The 22351-nt window shown below is 44.7% G+C and overlaps 1 protein-coding gene across 1 annotated transcript; it reads right to left on the reverse strand.

Moving 5' to 3' along the window:
- Positions 1-1147: 1147 nt before the first annotated feature.
- On the reverse strand, positions 1148-16718 carry LOC123404286 (protein SENSITIVE TO UV 2-like). The gene is made up of 24 exons (XM_045098211.1): positions 16289-16718; positions 15738-15888; positions 14673-14738; positions 14480-14563; positions 13997-14080; positions 13830-13883; positions 13714-13753; positions 13580-13637; positions 13449-13500; positions 13322-13358; positions 13011-13228; positions 12284-12361; positions 12074-12199; positions 10475-10513; positions 10156-10253; positions 9394-9508; positions 8981-9307; positions 8167-8235; positions 7332-7414; positions 5114-5386; positions 4918-5024; positions 3907-4058; positions 2260-2456; positions 1148-1785 (listed from the first exon to the last, which is right to left on the reverse strand). The coding sequence occupies exons 2-24, from the start codon at positions 15789-15791 to the stop codon at positions 1464-1466; spliced, it is 2733 nt and encodes a 910-aa protein (XP_044954146.1). The 5' UTR covers positions 15792-15888; positions 16289-16718; the 3' UTR covers positions 1148-1463.
- Positions 16719-22351: the final 5633 nt, after the last annotated feature.

A 22351-nucleotide genomic window follows, 5' to 3' on the forward strand; every position in this document is an offset into this window, starting at 1 on the left:
AACAATCCATCCAAATATCTATTTTTGCACCATCTCCTACTCTCCATATGCAGCCCTTCTTGAAGGTTTAGATCCCTGTCCATATACTCCGCCATACATACGACCAGTGAGGGAGCGTGAACTAAATATAAGAGGGGGCCGACTGGTCAAGATTGATACCAAAGAACAACAAAAAAGTGCAAGTTTGTATCTTTATTCAAGAACAGGGCCAACTAATGGGTAAGATTGATACCAAAGAACAACAAAAAAGTGCAAGTTTGTATCTTTATTCAGAAACAGGGCCAGCTAATGGGTTAGATATTCAATAAAAAATAGTTTGCACTTCAAAGAGGGGGGGGGGGGGGGGGGGCAGAGCCCAAAATTGTCCCCAAGAGGTTCCACCTCCGCATACGACGGCCCTTTTTTTAGTTCACAATTAAGAATATCCCCATTGGGGTAATACCTAGATCTCGGCACTCTTGGCACACAATGATTCATTATGCTCAAGTAATCTCCAACACTCTTTTGCTAGCATCACCAAATTGAGACTGTGAGTGTCACGAAAAGCCATACCTCCTTGCACCTTTGGCACACATTTTCGACTATGCAAACCAATGCATCCTATGTTGGTCGTCTTCATCACCCCACCAATACTGCGTCATTGCATCAGTGATCTCCTTACAATTTTTTAGGAAATTTAAACACACTCATCACGTATGTAGGGATTGTTTGGGCCACCGCTTTCAGCCAGGCCTCCTTACCTCCAAAGGAGTGCTCTCTTTCCATCCATTTACAAGTTTTTGTAAGTGTTTGAAGCAATTAACCCGATCAACACCAATCATAGAGGGAAGCCCCAAATATTTATTCGACAATGATTCCATCATGTATTTGACACATATAGACACTTTTTAATGAATCAAATATATATAGACATGTTTTAATAATGTGTTTATTATTCATCCATTTTAGTCCGTACGTAATCCATATTGAAGGAAGGTAGTTGTTGCTTTTGTATCTTGCTAGGAAAAAATAGTTATTACTCCCTCTGTTTCTAAATAATTGTAGATGGAAAGAAATAGGCTAACTGTAGGTGGGGAGAACTAGCTTAGTTCTTCCAACTACAATTATTTATGAACGGAGGGAGTATTTGTTAAATCGGCAGAATTGGTGATCTTGCAAAACTTAGCTGTCAATTTGTTTCAATACAGAAAACAGATGATTGTTTGCAGTGAGAAGGGCAATTCTACTAATACAATCTGTCAATCCGGCAGGCGGCAGCTTGCTTTGCCAGGCTTACATTCCCGGACTGCCCCCAAAATGGCGAGTTATATCACGCACGCTATCCTCTGTACATCACACCAGCCAAAAGCTATTTACTCGCCCAGCCAACCGACCCTACTACGCGCAAAACAAGATATCTCTACTAACCTAGAGAATATATAGGCCCCAGCTGATTCCCATGTTACAGTGTTGTCCACGCTCAGCTATCTTGGAACTCTCGGAGGCTTGCCCGAGGCGCCTGTATCGCGACAGTCAACCGTTGGATGCTGTTGCTCCTCTAGGAAGCCGTACACCCTCGAACGGAACTTCTGGGCCAGTTCGGCAAGACCGTTCGCCATCTGAGGGTTTATCTCGCTGAGCTGCCTCAAGGGGTACTTGCTCCTCTGGGGCAACCGGTTCGCGATGTCGATTGTCAGGCCCGCGCACCGCTTGCTCCCCATCAGCACCTCCAGGGTTGGCTTCGAAAACATGGCGTGCGAGGCTAATCGATTTAGAAGGATCAGAGTTTCTCTCAGCAGCAAATACCTGCAGCAAAACATTATTATTTTTGCATGAAACATAGATAGTTGATCACAGACAACTCAAAATATTTACAGCACTAATTCAACACCACAAAAAGCATGCAATTTACGATAAATGATAGATAGTTTGGTGACAACTGCTCAGATTTGTCATACAGTCCACACTTAATGTGCTTAAACAGTTGGCAAAGCAATATGCATCTATCTTCAGGTGGGCTCAAGTTCCCGCCTGATAAAGAAATACAACTCTGCATCCAAAGTTCTATGAATTTGGATGGATACACCTATTAGTGATGTATCTTGGGAGAACTAAGTTAGCCTCATGATATATTATTTGTCCACTATTTTACAGCATTTCAAAGATGTGACAAAAGGGTGGCTTAAAGTTGCCAATAAACAGCACACATTAAAACATTCATGCTAAGATCTGACAAACTGGGGAAAAAATGCTCAGTTTAGGATGAAGTTTCAAGAATACCTTTCATTCAACAGCTCATGTACCTCAGCTGAAAAATCAACTTTGCAATCCATCTGTGAAGCAAGGACTTCCATGGTCAACTCCAGAAAACTAGCACCATGGGCAGTGACTGAACCTAGAAGCACTTCATATCCCGATTTTCCACTAGAAGATATATACGCTAATAGATTGACAACTAGCCGACAAAGCTTGAGCTCCTGAAAAATATCAACTCTCTTTAGTTGTAAAAAAATGGCGAAAAATGCAACACTATTAGTTATGATGAACTACGGCTGCAATCGAGCTTAAAACTTTGGAAGAAATATCATGCTCGTGCAGCAATGTTTTTTCTAGCATTGCAGGGGAAAGAACCCATCACTGCGTTCAATCGATGCAGGCTAGAATCTTGGGGTGCGTTTGGTTGAGAGGAGCCAGAGATATCCACTTTTTGGGTGCCACCGGCTGTTTGGTTTGAGAGCGCTGTTAAAAAAAAGCGCTATTAGGCACTCGCTTAGGCGCGCTTAAGCGCTGGGCGTTGGCCCAGCGCCTCGCTTTGGCCCAAGGCGCTAAAAAAAGCGGCCAGCGAGGTCCTCCGACGGGAAATCAGTCTCTCGGGCAAGGAATCATGTTTCTCAGGCGAGAAGTCAATTTCCCCAGCGAGGATTCTACCTCCCTTGCGAGGATTCATCGTAGCCGATGAGGGATTCAGCTATTCCGACGACAAATTGACTGATTCCGAAGAGGGGTCAGGCCTCTCCGACGAGGGATCAAGCTTCTCTAAGGAAGAGGGAGAGAAGTAGACTCGTGTAGCAAGGGAGAGAGGACGAGGGGAAGAGGCGGCGTGAGGAGGAAACCTAAATTTCCTGTCGACTGCACCACATACAAGAGCTTTAGTAGGAGGATATGAAGATGGGCCTGTGGTTTAATGGGCTAGGCCGGCCCATCTAGCTTATTTCTTCATCCTACAGTACTAACGCCTAATTGCGTCTAAGCTAGAAAAGGGCAAGTAGGTGGCCGAACGCATAATTAACGCCTAGCGCTTTTTTGCAATTTGTTTGAGAGATAGGGGCGCTGGAGGCAACCAACAAAAGGGTGTTCATGCCTAGGAGGAAAATGTCATCTGAAAGTGCAGATAAACTAGGATTGTTCTTTATTCTCAACTAACGGTTGGTAGTGCTAGTGCTGCTTGAAGAGGATTTGATTGACATATAATTGTCCATCTTCTAGCAAAACAATGGAATTGTGAGTCGGTAAAGCCTCATGAGTTACACTTGTCAGCCTGTCTATTCTACTAAAAAGAAACTGTATCCTACTGCTTGACTACTGTACATTTCAGTCACATGAATTGTTCCTATAACACGGGATAATCTCACCACATCTTCACAAGAGGTCATCACAACCCAATGTTTATCCACATCCATCCAACCAAACAAAAAAACTGGCTCATCCAATTGAACTCTCTTCCCTCTGACCAAACAAAAACTGGCTCATCCAACCAAAAAAAAGGATAACGGCATTCATGTAGACTTGGACATCCCCAATCCATCCCTCTTTGACCTCGAACCAAACACACCCTTAATGAAATGGAAGGTTCCAACCTATAACCACTAAAGCTAAATATGTTTACGCAGAGTCCTGACTGAATCACTAAACAACCAAGGAACATACCAGAGAAGTTGTTGCTTCACAAGTCAAACATTCAGACAAGTCCTTGAGAACTGAGTTGATAGCTTGCTGTGGATCATTTTCACATCCAACAGTTTCCATCAGTTCAGAACCATCTTTACCTCCACTGCAAAGCATCTTCAACATCGTAGGGCCTAACAGCAACATCGTATTAGCTTGCAGTTACTGAGCACAGGGAAATCAAAATAACAGCAATACAAATGTTTACATCCTGTTAAAAAGTATCAGAAAACAAATACCAAAAAAAATATGTGTCCAGTACATCTAGTATTAAAAGAGGAACGAACGAGGCTAAAATAGCATTTCTTCTTGGAGCATGTGTTTTTTTTAACAGAGTGAACAGTTAGCAAAAAATATCTGTAACTTGGAGAACTGGATAGAATCCTTGCGAAAACCATATTTTAGTTTGAAGGTCACTGTCATATGTGGGCAATTATTCATAATATGAAAAATGAACCCACAACCAAGACAGCAAAAGCCCACATCAAAATACCTCCAGAAGACCACGATACGACTCGATGTAAGTTTCTCCAGGAGCAAAAGCTATACATGACGGTAGACCACCGATAAATACAATTTACATTAAAACTTGAGCACTACATCAGATTTTTTCAGATAAAATGGAAAAAACTATATGATACTAAGTTGCAATAGAGATACAGCAACCAATTTAATTTATGAGAGATGCTATACACACATTATGTACACGATGTGTGTTTAGAATAAGCCAGTTAGGCAGCAGAAAGTTTGGGAAATTGATGAGGGTCCAAAACACTTCTATCATGCATTTAATAAGAGTTGTGATTGTCCAAAGCATTTGTGTAATTATTCCCCCCTAAAATAGCTAAGAAATTCAAGGGATATGGTGTCAGGCAACTAACTATTCTGCAGAAGGCACACAGTGGAGCATTCAACTGGCAAGAATAGTGCTCCATATGCAACATATTATGTTCTTAAATATGGAAGATAGAATATCTAAGCACAAGAACTTACAGTTCAAAAGCAAGAAAAGTAGATGCACAGAATGCTTCTTTACAAGCAATGCATTCTCTTTCTGCAGCAACTGATGCAAGCTTTCCATTACAGAAATAAATCCAAATCTGAAAGTAGCAGCATAATATATTAGGCGTCAGCATAGGTAATTTCAACCAACTTAAGAAAATAAAGATTGCTTCACATGTTTGCTTACTTTTCACGCTCCCCGTTGGAATCACTAGTCCTTACAATGAGGATCATTATGGATAATGCATCAACACGAATACCCTCTTCCGAATATTTTAGCGCAATTTGTAGCACTCCACTGAAGAATGGAGTCCAGAATGTAGAAGGAAGAAACATGTTTCCAATGTGAAGCCCATCTTCCTCTGGGTCAGGCACATTCAGCAAAGCAGAACTGTGTTCTTGATTGTTCCTCTCCATTTCCATGTTATTATCAACATACATCTCAATAGAAACATTGTCCCTGAGGTTACACTGAGGAAAATCGTATTAAAGTTCATAAGCATGACAGCCTGCCATTATACAGAAGTGAAATAAAATAATCATCCACCCATACTTGTTATTGTATTACTGCATATTTTCAAAAATTGCACTTGGTAGGATCTATAAATAGGAAAATATCCAGGGAAACAACCCTTTCGCTGAAAACTCTGCAGAAACCATGTGTACAAGTTTTAGAATAAACAAAAAACTAAGAAATTCCATATGTAGGCTGTAAGTCATATAAACCTGAAACTTTTCGAGTTCAAACTGATTTGCATTTGAAAGCTAGAAAAGTTAAGTCACATTGAATAGCGTTCCTTTTACTATTGGCTATTACTTGTTTCTCTGTTTCTCCTTTTCATACTATCTCCATTCCGGCTTAGAGGGCCTATCTCGCTTTTTTTGTTTTCCGTTTTGTAAGTCCCATTTTTATTGCTCCCCATCACCTATTCAGATTTCGAGGTGCATTAAATCGCTGCATGCAAAGATTAAGAGAAAATTTACCAATGCATGAAAAGTTCTTGGACATTCAGTGGTCACGGATGCATCCATTGCAATTAATGCATCGGTAATAAACACAATTTTTTGAGGAAAACGAGCACACCAATTGAGTACTTACACGGACTAAAAAAATTATTCCACCACTCACCACCTACCTTGGTTAGGGAGATTTTTGAACTGGGCCCTTAAACTGGAAGGGAGGGAGTGGTTCCCAAATGCGCTGGAGGCCTGCAATGTGTTTTTGAATTTTTACATGTTTGGAAAATGTCACCTCCCCAACACAATGCTTCTTTTGGAGATTTTTTTTATCTAGTTTCCACAGTCTTCAATGGAAAGGTAGATCACAGCAGATATTTTCCTACATCATTAATGGTTCAGCTAGTGGGGAGGCATGTGCAAGGAAATGGAATTCCTTCATCCATTGGAGGCCATTGATGGTGTTATCCTCAACCCTGACAATGATCACCAATTTATTTTGGCTGGATCATCCTGAGGCGTCTGTCCTTTGCGACCAGGAAGGACAAACAATCTTGCACCTGCTGTGCACTTTCCCCCAGCATGGACTTCCGGGCATGACCCAGCATGGACTTCCGGGCATGATCCTCAGCCTGCTGCGGTGATCAGTTTTTTTTTAGTGGTTCTGAGTGTGGCAGAGTGAGTTGGCAATGACAAGCTGAAGGTGCTTGACCACTCAACGTCTTCACGATTTGAAGGCTCTAGAGACTGCACAATTCCTGCCTACTCAACAGAGTATTGCCATGCTACCAGGAGCAGGTAGACTCCATTTGGGTGGAAGCAGGGCCATGGGAATTGGCAGACGCAAAGATACTGAGAAGGGCACCCCTGCTCACGATACCCCCTGGTGTCTCACTGTCTCTTAAGCCTAGGCCATAGCTGCAGCTCTATAGCTGTAGTTCAGTCCTTAGAATTTTTATTTTCTTCGTTTTTGCTGTCTACTTTAGGTAAGCCTAGGTGTTTTTGTTTCTGTTTTGGCTTTTCTTTTGCTGCTCAGCTGTGATTTGTGTCATTTTGACGCCTTCTTTTGATAGTTGTTAATGTGTTACTAACTTACTATGGTTACTGGTTAACATTATCTAGGTTGACCATTTGACAAATCAAAAGGCATCCTTGCCCCTCACACAAAAGCAAAGAGAAGGCCAATGGATCATTAGAGAAAGATAACACTGATACTGAATATGGTAAAAATGTCTGGTCTGCATTTCCCTTGTCCTAATTACTACTCCCTCCGACCCAAAATAAGTACAAGTTCAGTACTAAATCAGCGACACTTATTTTGGGACGGAGGGAGTACTTTCTTTTAACATTTGTTTAGCCTTCGAAAGATGCAGACAAATTGCTAACCACACAACAGCTATCCTGGGAATCCTGGCAACAAAAAATGTGTTCAATGAAGTAAGGCATACCTTTGGTTAGACCTGGTTCCATGAGTGAGCAAGTTCTGTAAGATGCTATGCAATATCCGCAGGGCTCTACCGACGACAACAGCCTGATGAAAAGAAAGCGGACAGGTAAAAACATGCATAAACCAGCTGGCCAGTTGAAGTCCAAAACTCGTAATTAAAAATAAAGAATGCCTCACTTCGACATACACAGCAAAATCTAAGAAGGTTTAATTACTATACACTACAGAAGAGAAAACAACCATGATGTATCATTAATTACCATTCTTCAAATCAGTAGAAACTGTATATCCAATCGAACAGACTCTACCTACAGCTGCGTAGTTGCATAAGGAATCTATAGCTATTAAAAACACTAGTATTTTCCAGAGCCTACATAATGTCAGCCTTTTATTCTTCAACTAAGCAACAAGCAAGGGAAAGAGGAATAGAAGTGCTCAGAACTTAGCTTGCAAAACAATTATTGTGATGGTTCCTTGTTAATTAGAACTGGTTCTTGGCTGGCTATGATTTTTACACCCAAAACATGGCTGGAAATTGATCAAAGGTAACCCTGTGTTCAGCGGTAATTACAGAAAGTCAATCATTTTCCTCCCCGAAAGGAACTACAAACAACACAGAGAACACCATTTTGCAATCATTCAAGCCCAATTAATCAACTATGTTAAAAATCATTAATAACCTAATTAGTACTGTGTTAGTTTATATGGTTAGGACTATTCCTTCTCCTATGCCCGTGAAGAAGCACAACAGATAGTCACGAGTATTACAAACAAAAATGAAATGACTAAATAAGCAAGCGTTGCTATGGAGATAAAGTGGGATAATCGGTTCTCACATCACCGACAACACACAGATTTAGCAATGCTTCAAGAAGCGTCGGTATAGGTATTGTGTCGCTATTCATCTGCAGAAACAAAACAAATAGGTTGGAGATATGAGATGTTATTTCAAACGAAAAAATACTCCCTTCGTTACAAAATGTACCACGTACTTGCCTTGGCTCTAAGTACTATATTCAGTGCATGCATGGAGGAATAAAACGTAAAGCTGGATATTTGCTAGGTATATATGGGGATAACACACTTACTTTGCATTGAGATGTGAACAAAAACAATACAGAACTACTACCTCCGTCTAACACTACACTAGTGTCAAAAACGCTCTTATATTATGGGACGGAGGGAGTACCTTTTTCCAGAGGAACTAACTTGATTAGAAGGCAATATAGGAAGACAAGCTAACAGTAGCATTCTAGCTGTTAGAAGAAATAGCAACCTGTATTCCTATGAGCCCATAGGACAGTAATATATGCATGTACAGGTGTGGTGGAAATCCCTTATACAACGAAGATACCACACAGCTAAAGTAAGACAGCTATACATGTGTCTAACACTAGCTACTTCATAAACAGAAAATGGGTGAGTGCGGTGTTCCCTATTTAAATGGTGCATTGTTCTGGTGGAAACAAATCATGTACCACTCTGTTCTATCGCAAGGCAAATAAATTGTAAGGCATTGTATAGCAGATTTTAACATTGAAAACTAAAGTTGAAAAGCAAAGCAGAGTTTCAATCTTGAAATGCATACTTAGTGCGAGCTGTAACAGAAAAAAGGAATCGATATTTTATATATATTTAAATGATCATCACCTTGACCATAACATCATATACTTCCGAAATAGCATTATTCATGGAGGAGCTCGCTTCAGTAGAGGTTTCACATTTGTCTGGCAATCTCGTAGACTGGAAAAGTGTCAACATTTCTTCTGAGCAAGAAGCAAGGATCTTCGAGATTAAACTCCTCCCTAACATACTGTTAGCTGGCCTACCCCAGATTGCACATAGGTTGCTAGAGATGTTATTCATTAATACTTTCTTGCGGTCAAGATGTCCACTGTTCAGTGGAAGATCTGTCTGGACTCCTTTAGTCTTAATGTCCTTGCATTTGTTCCTGTCTAATTCAGCGTGGGGGCTTTCCTACCATTGACAACACAACAGATCATTAATGCAAATTTGTTTCAATAATATAGTACAGAACAATGCAAATAAGCTAGGCATAGTACCTCCAAAGTTACTCTCTTCGTGGATGTCCAACAAGATACCCCTGCATGTAAAGCCTCGTTTGCAGGGGTATGGGAAGGCTGATCAATATCCATCCCCGTACTAGAAATATCTCTGCTCGTACGGCCCCTGAAGACACAAAAATAGAAGTGTTAGAGCCTGTTTGGGACTGCTCTGCTCCTTAAAATTCAGCTCTGCTCCAGAAAAGACAAGCCAAACGGGGTAGCTCCACGATATGCCGCTCCATAAAAAAACTAGAATCTGGAGTACAACTTCAAAGTTTTTATGAAGCTCCTGAGAGGGTGCTCCAAAAAACTCTAGAAGCTGGAGTTGGGGGGAAATTACCCACCACTGCCACCAGTAAGTGGATACCCCTTCATTTATTTCCCCTCAACCAATCAAATAGATTCTTTCCACCAAATTTTGTATTCTTGAAGCTGGAGCTAGATGGAAGCCAAACATTCTCTTGTTAGTGCTATAGCTTCTGTATGAAACTGCTCCAAAGTGAATTTGATGAAGTGAAGCTGATTTTGATGAATTGAAGCAGTCCCAAACAAGCCCTTAATAGCATCTAGCATGCACCCAAATGCAGTTGGAAGTCATGTGAACCAAGCACAGTTTCAAACAAGCATTCCCTACTATCCAAGCTAGTTCAAGGCCAGTTAGTTATATTTAAAGAAGTCCACACATAAAACATGTGTTACACTAGCATCATGATTTTCCAAGAGCATAATTAATAAATTATTGAAGAGAATAGCACTTACACATTTGCCTTCTTAAGATTATGAATCTCCGCTTCTTTAGCCTCGATTTCAAGGTCTCTCTCTTTCAAGCCTTTCTTCAGCTCAGTGCGCTCGTTTTTCTGCATGGTTAATTAGCAACTTAATATGCGAGACGAGTTAAACACTAGCCTGCCCGCCACGTACTTGCAGCAGTCCACATCCCAGAGTAGGCTCAAACAAGAGCAAAACGCGCCAAGCTCGAATGAGTTACACCGCAGCATGGGCAATGGATGAATGGTAAAACTAGTACATCTACTATGTATTCTAACAAACAAGAATGAGCGGCCAGTGAGATGCGCACCAAGTCATTCATCTGCTTCAAGGTACGCTCCAGCTCCCTCTGCAACATCAAGTGGGATTCACAGGCATTGTCAGATCACAAAGGACAGTGCAGACAAACAGACAGTTGTAGTGACGCGGCTATCTACGGCTATCTCACCCTGAGCTCCTCGGCCGACTTGCTCTCTTTCTCCTTGGCCGCCCTAGGCAGCCTCCCCCTGGGCGGCACGGTCTTGGCGCGGTCACCATGGGCCAGGCTCGGCGCCCTGGCATCCGTCGCGCCCCTGGGCCGGTCCGGGCCCGCCACCCCTGTGATCTGGCAGTCGCTGTCCTCGGCCGCCGCCGCCGACGAGGAGGAGGGGCGCTGCGAGAACTCGCGCGGAGGAGAGAAGCCGCCGCCGTCCGGGACGCGCTGGGAGAGCTCCCTCGGGGGCGAGAAGTGGACGGGCGCGGAGGAGGGGACGTGGGAGGGGTGCGCGAACGGGGAGGCGGCGGCGACATGGGGCGGCGCAGCGGGGGCTCGGTAGAGGGGGTAAGCATTTGGCGCGGCAGGGGCGCGGGGGAGGGGAGCGGCGCAGGACGAAGGGGGGTACGAGGCGGCGGGGACGCGGGAGAGGGGAGCGGCGGGGGAGGGAGGAGGGCACGAGGCGGGCGGCGCGTGGTGCTGGGCGGTGGCGGCGGCGGCGGCTGGGTCGGTGGCGGGGGTGGCAGTGCTAGGGTTGCGGGAGGCGGAGCTCTCGGCCTCTCGGCAGATGTTGTCGAGGTCCTGCTCGTTCTCCTCCCACCAACTTTCGTCGAAGCCGTCCATCCCCGCGCTCGCCGGCGGCGGCAGGAAGCGGTGGGCGAGGGTGGGTTGTGTGGGGGGGGGGGGGGGGGGGGGGCGCTGGGCTCTGGGGTTTGGGAGGCAGATGACGCGCCCTCCTGGGGGTTTTCGGTCGTGTATATACGCCTACGTCTCCCACGCCACGACACACAAGATGAGAAAACACTCTCTCAACAAGCAACCAAATTCGCCAAACAAATCCACGAGCCTTCTTTCGAAAATCACGGACGCACGCTCATGTTCATATACGCGCACATACACTGATCCTCAATATACGCACGCCATATCCATCCATATGAGCTCCAACATACACACGGAAAGAAAAATAAAAGAGCAGAAAAATTTGCGACGAGTTTTCGCGGCGAGAAGTGCACCCACAATGGTTTCTCTTTCCACGCTAGGATGAAACGAGCACAGGAGTCATCGCCATTGTCAGGTCGACAAGAGAAAGGTAAAAAATCATCTGATTGTGTGTGTGTGTGGCAGATCGGGGTCGCCATGTTTGTTTGTTACAAGAAGAATCATCAATCATCACGAGCTATGTAAGTAGAGCAGAGGCCGCATGCTATCGCCGGTGGTCAGTCAGGGCTCCTGCTGCTGCTGGTGGTGGTGGCTGCCGCCGTTGGTGTCGCCCCGTTCGTTCATGTCGGGCACCGAGTCGCCGCCGCCCGTCTCCCCTAGCTTCGCCTGCAGCAGGTGCCAACACCATCGTTTAGTCAACCTTCCTTCATCTTTGTAAGGTATTATTATTACAACACATGGTTAGGGAGGCAGGGACTCTGAGGTTTGTTTAGCTACCTTGAGAGAGGTGTTCTTCGAAAGGAGCTCCTCGTACTCCTTTTTGATCCGGTCGAGCTCGATCCTCAGAGACGAGTTCTCTGACTTCAGAGCCTCGGCACGCTGCCCAAGCTCTTCGCACTCGGCCTGGAACAGATAATACCATGCTTAAAAAAACTGAAGATTTAAAGTCTACAGCTAGTACGGTATCGGTTTTACTTTACAACATACCTGCTTGCGCAGCCGGGACCTGCGCGCGGATTCCCGGTTGGACAGCTTCCTCTTCTGCTTCTTCAGTTCCCTTTCATCCTGAATATTTATTTATTGGCAATAATACAGTTATTATATATGGAGAAAATGGCTGAATACAATAAGAAAAATAACTCCAAAGCATGGTATCATTCACGCATGGTAGGATTCACTAAACTGTCCTATCAATCGCTTTTTTGAAAATTGAAGGGGGGCGAGAGGGGGGAGGGAAGGTCCACCAGAAGGTTTTGTTCAGTGGACTGTAGGTAGTATGCTCTGGAATAAATGTCTTATCAAGAACTACATCTGAGCACAATAACAGAACACATCAAACTGGTTTCATATTGAAAAATGAAGAGCTATCTCCAAATAACATACGGAAAATTTTAGCCGTAGATCGGAAATGAAACAAAATGCCGTCAAAGGTGTGGCTCAGTGGGTGGCAGCAACATAATGTATGCCTAAGAACTAAAGTATAAGCAGCACAGTTGCAGCAACTTTGGTTCAGTGGACTCTAGTAACGCAAATGTATGGTCAAGCACTACACAGCCAGCAACAATTACATAGCAGACTAGTAGGCCTAACTCCCTTCTCAGAGAGAAGCATTCTTGTAACATAGCAGGACAGATCCTAGTCTTCAAAGGTAAGATCCTAGTCTAACGTTTGTGCAGGCAGTAAGGCGAGACAGAGCATGTGCCAAGGACTTTACCCATTGCTCTCCTCGAGCTGAACCAGACGGTACTTTGCCGCGTATTGCAGGAACAGGTGAAGAGCCAGTTGCACCCCAGTAGTCCATCCCTATGTTCAAGTTTGTCGCAGGACCAGCAACTCCTCCTATCACTGCACCTGATTGTACTGGAACCAACGGCATGGGTTTATTAAATGTTCCATGCGATGATGAATGAGATACGCCATTCTGAGCACTGCCTGCATCACCCAATGTACCCTCCATCTTATGCAAAGAAATGTGCAAGTCCACTTAATCTATCATAAAACTATAAACAACCCTCAAATGCCTACCATTTTCATTTACATCATTCTCCTTTGAATGTGAATCCTGTTGCAACAAAATTAGTCCACGAGTCAAGAGAAAGTTGAAACTTAAACCAAATAAAAGATATGATGTGCAAAGTAATATCAAACTCACATTTTGAGAATTGGCATCACTTCCTTCACTCTCACTATCACTTCCGCTTTCACTGCAGGTTGAAGGTACCCTATAATTAGTTGTTTTGGAACTAAAGAAACTTGCAATTACCACACATTGCTAATAAAAACCTGTTGGACGTAACCCCATTGGCAGATGGACCAGATGTTTTGCCAGGCTCATTTTTCCCTGAAATTATGAACAGAGATTTAAACCTGATTCCCAAGCTTGAAATAACCTTAACACTGATCTTGGACAGACTTACCATTTGTTTCTGCAGCACCTGGTGCAGCTCCCTGAGCTCCCTGAAAGACATGTCGAAATTTGCATGAACTAGTGACACTCAGAAGAAAAAGAAGAAACAGAGAGATTATTACTTACAGCAGGTTCAAGATTTCCATTTGTTTGCATAGGATAATGAAATGGATGCACACCCTGCACAAGTAGTTATTGATTCGTACGAGCATGTCAGTAAAATTGGATACATATGGTGTGCGAATAGGAAGATAGCTTTGTAGATTACACTTGTCAGGTACAAAAGTTCATACAGGAGTAGTCGGGTGAGCATATACTGTTCCTGGTGGATACATCATATAGGGGGGTGGTGGTGTCCCGTAAGGTGGCACCATGTGCTGCAATTAACAGGTTCATATTTTTAGGTCTACATACAAAAGCACATGCCTACATATTATAAACATGATTTTACAGTTAATGCAAACCGCCACCTGCCTAACTTTCACCCCTTTCTTCCTCTTACAGAATTATTTATCACTAAGTAAATAATATTGGAGAGACCTTTTTAATAATATCAAGAAGAGAAACACATGTAAGAACTATGAATGGTCAATCAACAAAGCAGAAAAAATCCCATATTCAAGCCGAGGCAGACATCAACAGAGGTAGGATCAGATGATCAGTCCCTAATAATAGAGACTAAGATTCCAAACAGCACAAATTCATACTTTGCCGGTCTTCTTTAAGTTGAACAGGGACTTATGAGGAAAAGAGACAAAGTTTCCTATAGAGGGCACCTGAGCTCCCCACATGTATGGATGAGCTTGGCCTGCAGCAACAGGAGGGGGAAAAAAACCATGTGGTGGCATCGCTGGGTAGCCCTGCCAAGATTTACAAGATAATAAAGTCAATGACAGCACTAAATAACATAATTGATTCAGTAAAATAAAAGCACATCCATCTACATTGGTAGAAAAATCATAGAATAACCTGAAAGCCGGGCCATTCAGGGTAAACTGGAGCTGTAGTGCCAGAGGTAGTAGCTGGAGGTTGCTCCTGAGAATAGGAAAGTAAGAACCCAAAATGGGGTAAAAAGAGAATGCTTAATACAACAGAAACAAGGAATTTGTATTTTGATCCAACAGGGTACTTCCTTCCGTCGGCATAAGGAAACTAGCCTAGGTAACTAGAACTGAAGTAGCCAAAATATCCTTCAGTAATGCAGTCCATGCTGTTAAATGTTGGTTCAAAACAATGACAATTAGACTGACAAGCTGTGGGATAGAGTTTTAACAAACACCTCTATTTTGTTAGAGCTCTATAAGTCAAAAGTTTGAATTAATTGAACCAAGATATAAAATTTTATCACGTAACCACAAATTTTGGTGGTCCCACACAGGCCATTGAATGCAAAATTCCTGCCAGAATGAACCAATCAAACTAAACAGTACCATTTTGCAGCACCAATTCCATTTTATTCCCTTGCACAGTTTTTTTATAACCCTAACCTTAGCTCCATTAATCATCTATCTCCTTGCCATGTGGGTCAGTTTTTGTGCTTAGTTCCATGAAAGAGAGAATTTGTGTGGTAAGATTTCCAAAGGTTGGGGTATTGCGTGACTAGTGCCCCAGAGATCGGGTTCCTTGATATTTACTAAAAAGTTAGGAGTCCATCAGTGCCACTGCTTAAACAAATCTACACACGTCAATTACAAAAACAAGATTTGCAAGGCATCAACATTCTTGAGCCAGCCAAACCATGATAATCTGAGTAGTAAGGAAATGTGCATTTCTGCTATAATTTATATCATTACAATAACTATTCAACGTGTCAACTAATTTAGGTGTAACGAAATTACTGGCGTTCTAATAATCATCACTTGAAGTATCATATTAGGTGCTCGCGACACATCCAAACTACATAGAAAGAAACGCGGGAAGGAGCAATAGAAAAACCAATCGATTTATCTTTTCGAGCAAATGGTCAGAACCAAAGTAACCAGCACAAGACAATCCATTCATTCAAAAAGATGAAGACGTGGAGCGATCAGGCACCTGTTCTGGTGGCTTGGAAGCCTTAGGCGGCGTGCTAGGATCGTTGCTCCCCATCGGATTCACCGGCAGAGCTTCCGGGCGACCAGCTCCACCAATCACTCCATATCAAAACCAGTATATCGATAACTCTGGCTAGCAGGAAAACCTAGAGCTGCAACAGAAGGGAAATCAAACGTTTTAGCAGCAGGTAAAGAGCAAGTTTCATCATGATGGTGTCGAAAGGCCCGAGAATCTCGCAGGCAGAACAAGGTTCCCCTGGCGTCCAATCGAGCAGTAAGCTACAGCGAATTAACACTGGGCCTCGAGAGGAACTCCAAGGCGCATTACGCAGCACCACGGGAGCCCGCGCCAGCTAAAATCCTGGCGAATCGCCGAACCCTATCTAACTAACCCTAGCCGATTCGGACGCGGGGCCAGGGCCCATGGTCCATCTGGCACCACGGCTTCAAACCGCCCCCAAGAAATCGGAAATCCGCGGGTTCCTCGTCCAATGCGAGTGATACGCCAGGCAACCCTTCCGAGCGTTTCGAAAACTACCAGCAGGGCCTCACCGGGCTCGGGCTCGGGCTCGGGCTTGGGGCGCGGGCGGAGCGGCGGCTCGCCGGAGATTTGGAGGGACGGCGAGGGCACGGCCACACGCACGCGCAGAGAAGCGGCCGTCGCCGGAACCAGCAAATGCGCGGCGGCGGGGGAGGGGGTGGTGGTGGAGGAGGGATTGGGAGTTGGGACGGAGGGAGGGATCGAGGAAGAAGAGATGGAAGCTCCGCGGGGGGGCGACTGCGTGGACCGGGTTCACGGCGGACGGCGGGCAAGGGGATGGAAGGACGGGCCGTTGGCGCGCGGGGCCCGCGGTCCAGGCGGGCGGTGATTGGTGGGCCGGGTCCACGGGCGGATATGGCGTGAGTAGCAGCAACTGGCTGGGTTGGGTAGATGGATGGATAGGCCGGGAGTGGCCCACTTGGATGGATGCCGCGGCGGCAACAACCGTCGCCGGCGCCATGCTGGCCTGCCCATATCCTCTCCCCCTCTCTCTCTCTCTCTCTTTTTCTCTCAACTATGGATAATTAATCATTTCTTTGTGAATTGTGAGGCCGTGTCATGCCAAGTTATGAAGCCTTAATAATGCAAAAGGATGGAGATAAATTCAGATTTGTATAAGAGCAACTTGCGGAATGAGTGAGGGTCCTAAAAGTGTGTGGAAACCGAAGAAAAAAAACGATGCACGGTTGTCTTTGTCGAACCTTACAATCAAAGCACGTGGGATTTACGAAACTATCGCTCCGGCGGCGATGGATATTTGAAGGGTACGCAATGGCGGGGTTCTTCGGAAATTGGGGTTTAAGGTTTTGGATTATATTTCACGTGTGTTTTTTCACTGGCTCAAACTCACTGAAGAAGATGTTCGTTTGTTTTATAGTATAATCGTCAACGGCGCCATGCTGACCTAGCCACATCTCATCTATTTCTTTGAAGTGGGAGTAAATAATTGCTCCTACATCTCTTTTTTCATTCTTTCTTTCTTGTGAGGGCATGACATTACAATTGGTTTTGATATTTAATAATGCAATCAACATCAATAAATTGCAACCCCCGCCATATCCCCTCTCTTTCTCTCAATCAAGGACGGCCATAGAATTATGTAGACTCTAGCGTGAATGAGGTACAATGGACCTAACTGTTGGGTAACGTAGCATAAATTCAAAAAATTTCCTACTCATATTCAGATCTTCCTATGGAGAGACCAGCAACGAGAGAGGGTGAGTGCATCTTCATACCTTTGAAGATCGCTAAGCGGAAGCATTACTAGAACGCGGTTGATGGAGTCGTACTCGCGGCGATTCAGATCGCGGTGTGATTCCGATCTAGTGCCGAACTACGGCACCTCCGCGTTCAACACACGTGCAGCCCGGTGACGTCTCCCGCACCTTGATCCAGCAAGGAGGAGGGAGAGGTTGGGGAAGATCTTCAGCAGCACGACGGCGTGGTGTCGGTGCAGAGACGAGGTCTCCCGGCACGGCTTCGCCAAGCACCGGCAGAGAGGAGGAGAAAGCAGAGCAGGGCTGCGTCGAGGGAGAGGGAAAACTGTGTCTCCAAAATCCCAAAAATGCCCACTATATATAGGAGGAGGGGAGGGGGTGCCACCCCTAGGGTTCCCACCCTAGGTGGTGCGGCAGCCCCCCCAGATGGGAGGTGCGGCGGCCAGGGCAGGGGGAAGGGGTGGCGCACCCCTAGGTAGGCCTTAGGCCCACCAGCGCCTAGGGTTTCCCACCCTCTCCACCTCCCGCGCCTTGGGCTGAGTGTGGGGGGCGCACCAGCCCACCTAGGGGCTAGTTCCCTTCCGCACTTAGCCCATCTAGCCTCCCGGGCTCGTTGCCCCCTTCCGGTGGTCCCGGTGGTCCCGGTATGTTACCGGTCACGCCCGAAACACTTCCGGTGTCCGAAACCATCCGTCCTATATATCAATCTTTACCTCCGGACCATTCCGGAGCTCCTCGTGACGTCCGGGATCCCATATGGGACTCCTAACAACTTTGATAACCTCGTATAACAATTCCCTATAACCCTAGCGTCATCGAACCTTAAGTGTGTAGACCCTACGGGTTCGGGAGACAGGTAGACATGACCGAGACACCTCTCTGGCCAATAATCATCAGCGGGGTCTGGATACCCATGGTGGCTCCCACTTGCTCCACGATGATCTCATCGGATGAACCACGATGTCAAGGATTCAATCAATCATGTATACAATTCCCTTTGTCTGTCGGTATAGAACTTGCCCGAGATTCGATCGTCGGTATACCTATACCTTGTTCAATCTCGTTACCGGTAAGTCTCTTTACTCGTTCCGTAGCACGTCATCGTGTGACTAACTCCTTAGTCACATTGAGCTCATGATGATGTTCTACCGAGTGGGCCCAGAGATACCTCTCCGTCACACGGAGTGACAAATCCCAATCTCGATTCGTACCAACCCAACAGACACTTTCAGAGGTACCCGTAGTGCACCTTTATAGTCACCCAGTTACGTTGTGACGTTTGATACACCCAAAGCACTCCTACGGTATCTGGGAGTTGCACAATCTCACGGTCGAAGGAAAAGATACTTGACATTGGAAAAGCTTTAGCATACGAACAATACGATCTAGTGCTACGCTTAGGATTGGGTCTTGTCCATCACATCATTCTCCCAATGATGTGATCCCGTTATCAATGACATCTAATGCCCATGACCAGGAAACCATGATCATCTATTGACTAACGAGCTAGCCAACTAGAGGCTTGCTAGGGACACATTGTGATCTATTTATTCACACATGTATTACTGTTTCCTGTTAATACAATTATAGCATGAACAATAGACGATTATCATGAACAAGGAAATATGATAATAACCATTTTATTATTGCCTCTAGGGCATATTTCCAACAGTCTCCCACTTGCACTAGAGTCAATAATCTAGTTACATTGTGATGTATCGAACACCCATAGCATTGTGGTGTTGATCATGTTTTGCTCGTGGAAGAGGTTTAGTCAACGGGTCTGCAACATTCAGATCCATGTGTACTTTACAAATCTCTATCACTCCACTCTGGACATGGTCCTGGATGGAGTTGTAGCGGCGTTTGATGTGCTTCGTCTTCCGGTGAAACCTGGGCTCCTTGGCTATGGCAATGGCCCCAGTGTTATCACAGAAGAGTGTCATTGGACCCGACGCGCTTGGAACCACTCCAAGGTCGGTGATGAGCTCCTTCAACCAAATTCCTTCATGAGCCGCTTCTGAAGCAGCTATGTACTCCGCTTCACATGTAGATGCTGCCACGACTTCTTGCTTGCTGTTGCACCAGCTCACTACCCCACCATTCAAAACATATACGTATCCGGTCTGTGACTTAGAGTCATCCGGATCTGTGTCGAAGCTAGCGTCGACGTAACCCTTTACGACGAGCTCTTCGTCACCTACATAAACGAGAAACATTTCCTTAGTCCTTTTCAGGTACTTAAGGATATTCTTGACCGTTGTCCAGTGTTCCATACCGGGATCACTTTGGTACCTCCCTACCAAACTTATGGCAAGTTTATATCAGGTCTGGTACACAGCATGGCATACATAAGAGAGCCTACGGCTGAAGCGTAGGGGACAGAACTCATCTTCTCTCTATCTGTTGTCGTGGTCGGCGACTGAGTCTTACTCAATCTCATACCTTGCAAAACTGGCAAGAACCCTTTATTTGAGTTTTCCATATTGAACTTCTTCAATATCTTGTCAAGGTATGTACTTTGCGAAAGACCTATGAGGCGTCTCGATCTATCTCTATAGATCTTGATGCCTAATATGTATGCAGCTTCTCCAAGGTCCTTCATTGAAAAACTCTTGTTCAAATAGGCCTTTATGCTCTCGAACATTTCTGTATTGTTCCCCATCAATAATATGTCATCCACATATAGTATGAGGAAAGCTACAGAGCTCCCACTCACTTTCTTGTACAGACAGGCTTCTCTGTAAACCTGCATGAACCCAAACGCTTTAATCACCTCATTAAAGCGAATGTTCCAACTCCGAGATGCTTGCACCAGCCCATAGATGGAGCGCTGGAGCTTGCACACTTTGTTAGCACCCTTAGGGTCGACAAAACCTTCTGGTTGCATCATATACAACTCTTCCTTAAGGTTCCCGTTAAGGAACGCTGTTTTGACGTCCATTTGGCAAATTTCATAATCATAAAAGGCGGCAATTGCTAACATGATTCGGACTGATTTCAGCTTCGCTACGGGAGAGAAAGTCTCTTTATAGTCAATCCCTTGAATTTGGCGAAAACCCTTTGCGACAAGTCGAGCTTTATAAACGGTAACATTACCGTTTGCATCAGTCTTCTTCTTGAAGATCCATTTATTTTCTATGGCTCGCCGGTCATCGGGCAAGTCCACCAAAGTCCATACTTTGTTCTCATACATGGATCCTATCTCGGATTTCATAGCTTCAAGCCATTTGTTGGAATCCGGGCCCGCCATCGCTTCTTCATAGTTCGAAGGTTCACCGTTGTCTAACAACATGATTTCCATCACAGGGTTGCCGTACCACTCTGGTGCGGAGCGTGCCCTTGTGGACCTTCGCGGTTCAGTAGTAACTTGATCCGAAGCTTCATGATCATTATCATTAACTTCCTCTTCAGTTGGTGTAGGCGCCACATGAACAACTTCCCGTGTTGCGCTACTATCCTATTCGAGAGGGGGTATAATTACCTCATCAAGTTCTACCTTCCTCCCACTTACTTCTTTCGAGAGAAACTCTTTCTCTAGAAAGGATCCGTTCTTGGCAGCAAAGGTCTTACCTTCGGATCTAAGATAGAAGATATACCCTATAGTTTCCTTAGGCTATCCTATGAATACGCATTTCTCCGCTTTGGGTTCGAGCTTTTCTGGTTGAAGTTTCTTCACATAAGCATCGCAACCCCAAACTTTAAGAAACAACAACTTAGGTTTCTTGCCAAACCATAGTTCATACGGTGTCGTCTCAACGGATTTAGACGGTGCCCTATTTAAAGTGAATGCTGCAGTTTCTAATGCGTATCCCCAGAATGATAGCGGCAAGTCGGTAAGAGACATCATAGATCGTACCATATCTAATAAAGTGCGATTACGACGTTCAGACACTCCGCCGCGTTGCGGTGTGCCAGGCGGCGTCAGTTGTGAAACGATTCCACACTTCCTTAGGTGTGTGCCAAACTCGTGACTCAAATATTCTCCTCCATGATCAGATCGTAGACACTTAATTTTTCTGTCACGTTGATTCTCGACCTCACTCTGAAATCCCTTGAACTTTTTAAATGTCTCATATTTGTGCTTCATCAAGTAGATATACCCATACCTACTCAAATCATCGGTGAGAGTGAGAACATATCGATAGCCACCGCGAGCTTCAACGTTCATTGGACAACACACATCAGTATGTATTATTTCCAATAAGTCGGTTGCTCTCTCCATTATTCCTGAGAATGGAGTCTTAGTCATCTTGCCCATGAGGCACGGTTCGCATGTGTCAAATGATTCAAAGTCAAGAGACTCTAATAGTCCATCAGTATGGAGCTTCTTCATGCGCTTAACGCCGATATGACCAAGGCGGCAGTGCCACAAGTATGTGGGACTATCATTATCAACTGTACATCTTTTGGTACTCACATTATGAATATGCGTAACATCACGATCGAGATTCATCAAGAATAAACCATTCACCAGCGGAGCATGACCATAAAACATATCACTCATATAGATAGAACAACCATTATTCTCTGACTTAAATGAGTAGCCGTCTCGCATTAAGCAAGACCCTGATACAATATTCATGCTCAAAGCTGGTACTAAATAACAATTATTAAGGTTTAAAACTAATCCCGACGGTAGATGTAGAGGTAGCGTGCCGACGGTGATCACATCGACCTTGGAGCCATTCCCGACGCGCATCGTCACCTCGTCCTTGGCCAGTCTCCGCTTATTTCGCAGTTCCTGCTTTGAGTTGCAAATGTGAGCAACAACACCGGTATCAAATACCCAGGAGCTACTACGAGCGATGGTAAGGTACACATCAATAACATGTATATCACATATACCTTTAACGT

Source organism: Hordeum vulgare, chromosome 6H (assembly GCF_904849725.1).
Source record: "Hordeum vulgare subsp. vulgare chromosome 6H, MorexV3_pseudomolecules_assembly, whole genome shotgun sequence".
Classification (NCBI taxonomy): Eukaryota; Viridiplantae; Streptophyta; class Magnoliopsida; order Poales; family Poaceae; genus Hordeum; species Hordeum vulgare.